This window comes from Sinocyclocheilus anshuiensis, unplaced genomic scaffold (genome assembly GCF_001515605.1).
Source record: "Sinocyclocheilus anshuiensis isolate Anshui unplaced genomic scaffold, SAMN03320099.WGS_v1.1 scaffold3283, whole genome shotgun sequence".
In the NCBI taxonomy this organism is placed as follows: domain Eukaryota; kingdom Metazoa; phylum Chordata; class Actinopteri; order Cypriniformes; family Cyprinidae; genus Sinocyclocheilus; species Sinocyclocheilus anshuiensis.
Window position 1 is genome coordinate 163,623 of NW_015542780.1, and position 8,120 is coordinate 171,742.

The following is an 8,120-nucleotide window of genomic DNA, read 5'->3' on the forward strand; positions in this document are numbered from 1 at the left end:
GGTTCTTCTTCTTCACAACCCTTTTATTTCTCATAGACATCTGTGGGCCATTTGATTAAAACTTGTTTTCATTCTAATTGTCTTTTGCTTGACACACCTTCCCTCCCACTCACAAGCACATGTACACAAAAGAATCACTGCACTTGACATCTGAATAGGCTGAGCACAGAATTCTAAAAAGAGACCCTTAATGGAATGCCTCGGTTACTTCATGTTAGGGGCACTAATGGCTGCCCTCAAAACCTTCTCATTATTTACCTCTGGACCCAATCTGTCCCACTAATGCTTTCACTAAAGTCATCATTGTGAAGAAAGAATAAAAAAGGCACCACTTCTGGTGCAAGAGACATGCTGTTAAGGCACAGAGGATAGTTCAAGGTTGCATTTTAGACTCTAATAGAGTTATTCGACCATCTTTATGGAAAAGGCTGAGGTTACTTCCATGTTAATTGATGCAATTTAGCTACTCATTCAAAGATGAATGTGGAGGTGCTCATAATTTCCATTGGGTTAAGTGTAAGTCACTCAAATGACATGAAAATGATGGCTTGATGGCATCTTTTGCGGAGATCTCAGTGTGGATAAAAGCTAGATTCTAATCAAAATTAACATTTGGATTGCAAAAGGAGGGCAGTCCCTTCTCATTAAATGGTGATTTGCCTTTAGGCATTGTTTGACAAAATCACTTCTTATTTGAGGAGACACTACATCGAGTGACAACATACAGCAACAGATATTTCCTAAAAGACTTAAAAAAAAAACCCATTGCTCTGATCGGCTTACGGTAAGCATGCCAAACTTTAACAGGCTTGTCAATGTGCACAAAATCACAAACAGGTTGACAAATTAGCCAACTGTCTTAAACCCATTAGCAAGATCCGGAAAAGCCTCAGGGGTGTCAATTTCATTCCTTTGCCCGGTCTTGGATTTCCGATTCTGGCCTATGGCAAAGGCACTTTCCTCGTACACCCGCTTAGGGGCTGGTCCCAGACAGCACTGGACAAATAGGATGAGAAGCAAGGGAAGCAGGGCTAGCCACTGTGGCTTTTTGATAGAGGGACAGATCCAGTTGGTCATGCCTACACAGAAGGGGCTTGCTGTGGGAGAGGGATTACAAAGCCAAGGACAGCATCAGTACTGTAGCTCAACTGGATAACCCAAGGCCATGGTCACATACAGAACATCATCGTGACAAAGTTGGAAAAGAAATCAGAGGAATTCTGCGAGTACATCTTACTGAAAACTTTATGCAAATGTCCTTTTAGAAGGTATTGGAATATATGCATGCAGATTGTAAAGCATCCTTTCTCAAAACATTCATCATTCATCAAACCTCATCCAGTCTCATGATTGGAGTGCACTTGCCAACAAAATGGAATGTTGCTGGCAGTGTGTTGAGGCACACCTGGTGCATATTGCACCTTGTCCACTATTGTGTGTCTGCTATTTATGACCCTGGTTTCACAACAGTCCATTCACAAGGCATTCCTCAAAACCACTTCTATGCCTGACTCTTTGCATAGACTTTATAATGGCTGTATAAGTGAGGGCATTCAATCTCTAGACTGAATCAATATAAAAAATGACACAAATGAATTACAACATAAATAATTAAATTTCCTTTAAACTTTTGAAATAAATGTTGATACTGTAACTTTCACAATTCAAAACATAGTCTAAAATGATAATTTATTGAATCTAACCTGCAAAAAGGGTAAGTGAAAGGGCTCGGAAAAGTATCTTTGAAAGCAATTATTTTGGGGTTAAGGGAAATGTATTGAATTTGAAATGACTAAATAGTGAACATGTTTGTTTAAATTTGAAATTGAAAACGTATGCTTTAATTTAAAAACTATTTTAAAATATTTCATCTACTCAGACAAGAAATTAATAACACTTTGTGCTAAATATGGAACTAACTTCCGTTAAATTGTATACAATCAGCAAAATGTTTGCTCTATGAACGCAATAATAAACTTTCAAAAACTGGGTACAATGAGGTGACATTATTCTACTCACCCTTCAACCATCCAACATTAAAAGGAAATTAACACGTATAAAATCATTAATACATTATTTCAACATACCATGAATAACCCCTAAAGCTAGATTATTTCTACATAAATATTACAGACGTCTGATATCATTGTAGTAATATGCGTCTATATTACATAGCAATTACCTTTTAAAGCATCAGTGTGAAAACAAACCTGGAAAGAGACTTCAGGATTTGGGGAGAGATTCCAGCATTCCAGAGAATTATTCAGAGGATATATCGTAAATTGAATCAAGAGAGAGCAGACCAAAAATGCGAAGTATACTGTATGTTGTCTTTCAGTGCTGAAAAGAGTTCTTCCATGGCTATACTTGTTATATCACGTTGCATTTAAAAATAAATAAATAAATAGAATTTAAAATAAAACAAGCGTTACATTATTCTCTTGACTTCTGAAAATAGAACATGAAGGAAAATTTACAGCTCATTCAGTCAAACTGATGAATAAGCATTACTTGTAGAAGTGTAAACATATGATTTGAAATAATTTGTTTCAGCCTTTGTGAACTTACCCAAACCTCCCATAATTTAAAACACAGTACGCTAGTTCGGAAAAAGGTGGAAGTTTTATTTGTTTGTGTGGTGGGGAGGGGGGTAGCCATTTTCCCATTATTGTGGTGAATCACAGATTTCAAAAAGGATGTACAAGGCCTCCTTTGGTTTGGCAGGATACATTTGAAAATGGCATTTGTGGCAAACTGCAAAAAGTAATTGTAGTTCACAGCATGGTGCACCATAATAAGAGCCTGGATCCAAGGCATTCAATGTGAAACCTGCAATAAAATGCTGACAATAACAGAGGAACAGTCAACCATCATGGAAATTCTGCAATTTTGTTGTTGACCTCCTAACATTTTTTTTCATTGAGCGTGCATTTTCAGCAATGTGTTTTGCTGCAGACATCACAGGTATAAGAGAGTCAGGAGATTAAAAAAATTTCCGTGCTGTTTTGATGTATTTTAAAGAGCTGGCAGTCAAAATTAAAACTGCTGGATGATAGATATTCTTCATTCTTTATGACAAATAAGATAATGTGAATTACAGAATGTACAACGTTTTTAAAATGTATAAATTGCGGTGTACAGCATTTATTATGAGGGGGTAGAATCCACAGCCCAGTACTCACTACTCAATACTCATGAGTACTTTTAAATAGGCTACTCTTTCACTCTTACTCAAGTAGTTTTTTGGACAAGTACTTTTATTCTACTCCCACTACATTTTTTGGAAGCTAATGGTACTTTTACTTGAGTATATTTTGTCAGTACTCTTTCCACCACTATATATACTTACATACCTAAGTATTAGATTAATACTTGGCCACATGATCTGGACAGTTTTGTATTTGTGTTGGGCTAGACACTCCGGATCATTCAACAAGGATTGTTGCAGTTCCCGGTATGTTGTTCAAAGTAAGACCCTCACTAATCCTTTGCTGTATTAAATGGTGAAGCCAGTGAGAGCCACACACAAAAATGTAGGTCACCCCTCCAAAAATCCAATGGAAATATCAGAAGGCTGAGCGATGGTGACAAAAAGATCGTGTCAGGCTCACAGCTAGCTGCTGTCACTAAAACACTTCCAACTGTACCCCTAACACACCTCAGCAGGATGTATGGAAGGAAAGGGTGCTCACACTGATGTCACCACAGCGGATTAAGCAGCAAAATTATAAACTAGCAACAATCCCCAAAGCAGTCTATGATGACAGTTATGACTTCTAGGGGAGCAGTAAAGTAAACAGGGAACCTAAAAAGCATTACAGGGCAGATTAGTTGAAAAGAGCGGTAAACAAATTAATAAATAATAATAATAATAATAAATAATGTCTAAGATGTTTGTTTTTTTTCAGGATGGAAGGTTAATTTATTTATTCTGTAGAATGCACAAGGAAATTTTAAAGGGATAGTGCACTGAAAAAAAATGAAAATTGTCATTGTTTACTCACCATCATGTTGTTCCAAACCTGTATGACTTTCTTTCTTCTGTGTAACCCAAAATAATATTCAATGAGGTGTAATTTTAATTTTGATAATTGTTGGTAACCAAACAGTTTCTGTTCCCATTGACTTACATTGTATTTTGTCCTTCCAAAGGAAGTCAATGGGAACTGAAACTGCTTGGCTATCAACATTCTTCAAAAATCTTTGACATGCTAAAGAAGAAAGTCAGTCATACAAAGTCATACAAATATGCTCCAAAAATGGCAATCAACACCATAAAAGCACCATTAATTTAACAGTCTCTAGTTACCATTCACTTCCATTCAACAGAAAAGATCAGCATGAACAAACTGTCAAATATCTCCTTGTCCATGAATGAAAGACGATCATACAAGTTAGGGTGTCCTTTTTGGGTGAATGATTCCTTTAATACACCAAAGTTAACTAAGGATTAAACTATTGTGTGAAAAATAAACATCCACAGCTTTGGCTCAAGCAATCAGCCAAAACTAAACCTCAGGAATTTAATGTAATACAGTCACATAATCTTTTATGTACCTTTTATACTGGCCTGTAAGAGGATGGATCATGTAGGCAACCATAAACCATACAGATACATATCTGCGGAGAAGGAGATCAGCATAAAGGATAAGAGTATAAAGTAATATCTAGGCTCAATGAAAAGTTTCACATTATTCTATGTGAATGTATTACATTGTATTTGTTTTTGAGTTATAGGACACGACTGTCATGCTTTTGAACAAAACAACCAGATTTCCCATTGGGAATGTATCTCTCTCTCTCTCTCTCTCTCTCTCTCTCTCTCTCTCTATATTTCCGTACACATACAGTATCAAAAACTAGCTATTGTTTTTGTCCTTCAGATATTAAGTGTTTGGGAGCTGAAGCATGAATTGAAAACACAATGTAGCTAAATCCTAAAATGTAACAGTTCAGATATGTTTCACACATTTATTGAAACATTTCCGAAATATGCAATGGCTCTGTGTAATTTGTGGCTTGTCAATGACCTGGTACTTCTAGACGGCACATGACTGTATGACTTTCTTTCTTCTGTGGAACACAAAAGAAGATTAAATGAAGATGTGAGTTATTTTGGGCAAACTGGTAACCAGTGCTTTCCATTGACTTCATTGTATTTTGTCCTTCCAATGGAAGTTATTGGGAACTTAAACTGTTTGGTTACCAAGATTCTTCTTCAAAAAAATTTTTTTTTACGTCCTACAGAAGAAAGTCATACACATTTGGAACGACACGAGAGTAAGGAAATGTGTTTCAAACATTTATTGAAAAGTTTTTGAAATATGAAACGGCCTGGTACTTCTAGAAGATCTATCAATTAGTTTCATAAACAAAGCTTCAGTCAGGACACACTTAAACCCGCTAGAAATTGATTGGAATCCTTTCAGTCTTGGTATTGATAGTAATAAATATGTCATATCTAAGTGAATAGTTGTGAGGATAAAAAAATACATATTGATTTCATTTCTTTGCGATGCCACACTCTAATTTTATAACTGCATATTAACAGCCACATTCATCAAAACTTGTCTTTAGTGCCAAATCCTCCTTTTGTCTTTAATACGTATATTCAGCAATCATTAACTAATGTTTTTTTTAATCAAAACATGCAAAAGCTGCAAGAGAAAGAAAGAATAAAGGAAAAGAAAGTCGTTTGATGACAGGCTGATGGTAATAGTGTCTAATTGTGCTCACTGTCAGGAAGATAATCCCTTTGGCTCTCAGATGAAATGTTAATTTTCAAAGAAGGAGACGTGAGAGAAACATTCTGAATTGAGGTCAGGTCACGCACATACACAATACTAAGAATTGTATTTGAGACTTTATTGGTCAATTTCATTTGTTTCAGAATGACGACAAAAGAGCGGTAATGTAGTCTGGTATGGCATCTCTTTGGTGCAGGTTCCAGTGGTTATAATGACCGCCATTAGGGCTGATGGGAAATTAACCTCAGTCCATCAACTCCAATCACTGCATTCACACTAGACCTCAATCTCCATTTGAGATGATACATCCATACAAATTTATTCTGGGATAATTATTGCTTTAAAAAAAAAAGAACGAAAGAAGAAGTAGAAAAAAAAAGTGGAGACTGGCAACCGGAAGAAACCAGAACAAACATGGCTGAGCCCAGCAGGGACAGACTCTAAAATAAGTGAACTCTAAGGCACCCTGGATAAAAGCGTCTGCTTACTTACATGAGCATATGCTCATAGACATGTTTGTAAAGGGAATTCTACTACAACACATAGATAGATAGATAGATAGATAGATAGCAGTGGTGTAATGTAAAGAAGTAATAATACTTTGTTACACTTAAGTATTTTTTGGGAGTATCTGTACTTTACTTGAGTTTTTATATTTCAGACAACTTTTACTTTTACTCCACTACATTTCCTAATTAAAATGTATACTTTTACTGCGATACATTTCCCCGAAGCATATTCGTTACTTACTACAAAATAGTCAGAAATCAGAAGTACACTGACTGCAGGAAAGCAAGTTTGACGAATCAGTGGTCTGGCGTTTGCAAGTTAGACTCCTAAAAAACACCTTTACTCACGTGCAAACAAGTGCGCGCACAACCACGGATTATTAATTTTCCACTCAATTTGAGTCTGGGGTGTGCGATACAGCATCGTCTGCGATAATATGGTAAGTGTTGTTGTAATGATGTGCGATCTGACATTATCAAGTATATCACCAAATCACACACAGAGTGCATGCACATCGATTAGTCTATTAAAACTCTAAATTCCAGGCATTCTAAATTGTAGACATATTGCTTGTTTTTGCTCAAGTTTGCCAACGAAAATAGTTCCAAAAAAAGATCACATCACTGTTTTGCATATCTGAGCAATGGACGGTGTTTACTTATTGAATGAATCAGCTTTTTGAACGAATCGGTTGAATAAATGATTCAGTGATTCACTCATTAACACAGTCAAATGCTTTGTTTCTGAATGAATCAGTTGTTTGAATGAATCGGTTGAATCTCAATAACTCACTCATTAACAGTCACTTGCTGTCACTTACTGGCGGTTTTAATTTCACATTTCGACTATTATTTTCATGTTTTAAATTATTTCAAATATCAGTATTCAATGTTTTACATTAAAAACACAACATTAGGCCTTTTTACCTTAGGCCATTAGGCCATTTATTTATCTGTAACTGCAGTTTAAATGCATCCATGTCCCCTCTGAGATACATAAACTGTAAATACATCTAAATGCTATTTCAGATGCAGATTCCAGAAATGTTTTCTTATGTTGGAATGAAAGACACTATAAGTACCGGATGAAGTGCTTCTTATTCTTACCCAAAAATAGAAAATGGAAGAAAGAGTTCAAACTGAACACAATCTTGCTACTCTTGTTGTGTATGAACATATATTTATTTGCTTCTTTTCCATTTTGCATTTACTTGTACTTTTACTTTCAATACTTAAGTACGTTTAATATTTAAAAAATACTTTTCGGACTTAAGTACAATAAATATCACATACTTTAAGACTTTTACTCAAGTAATATTCTAAACGGTGACTTCAACTTCTACCAAAGTCATTTTCTGGTAAGATATCTGTACTTTTACTTGAGTATGGCTTTCAAGTACTTTATACACCACTGATAGATAGATAGATAGATAGATAGATAGATAGATACACACATTTTAATTTTGATAGAGGATCGTTACAAAATCACTAACAACGAGTTACTATGAGATCCATGTTGTGCCTTACATAAATATAAATATTTAAATATTTTCAATTAATATGCATCAATGTGCACAGATGCACATGAATAAATCATGTCTTGTATTTATTTATTTATGTTCATGTGGAGTATCAAGCAAACAAAGCGATAAACACTTGGCCTTAAAATACTTTTTTTTTCTGTCCGTTTGATAAAGCAGTGCTTAAAGGGTTTGTTTGACGTTGCAGCTCAGTTTCTTTATCTGCGTATTTCAAGCCTTAACAAGTAAACAAAGCCCTTCTTTTTATGCCTGTCTGCAGCAGCAGTTGATTGTTTCATGCACAGCTACACACACACACATATATATATATATATATATATATA

At 35.4% G+C, this 8,120-nt stretch overlaps 1 protein-coding gene across 1 annotated transcript in view; it reads right to left on the reverse strand.

Annotated features, from left to right (window-relative positions):
* Positions 1 to 1,077, reverse strand: part of LOC107694618 (neuroligin-4, X-linked-like) — an 18,417-nt gene extending 17,340 nt beyond the window's left edge. The window contains exon 1 of the mRNA XM_016494306.1: positions 856 to 1,077. Coding sequence (XP_016349792.1) covers positions 856 to 1,077 — 222 coding nt within the window. The remainder of the gene's footprint in view (positions 1 to 855) is intronic.
* Between the last annotated feature and the right edge of the window lie 7,043 nt (positions 1,078 to 8,120).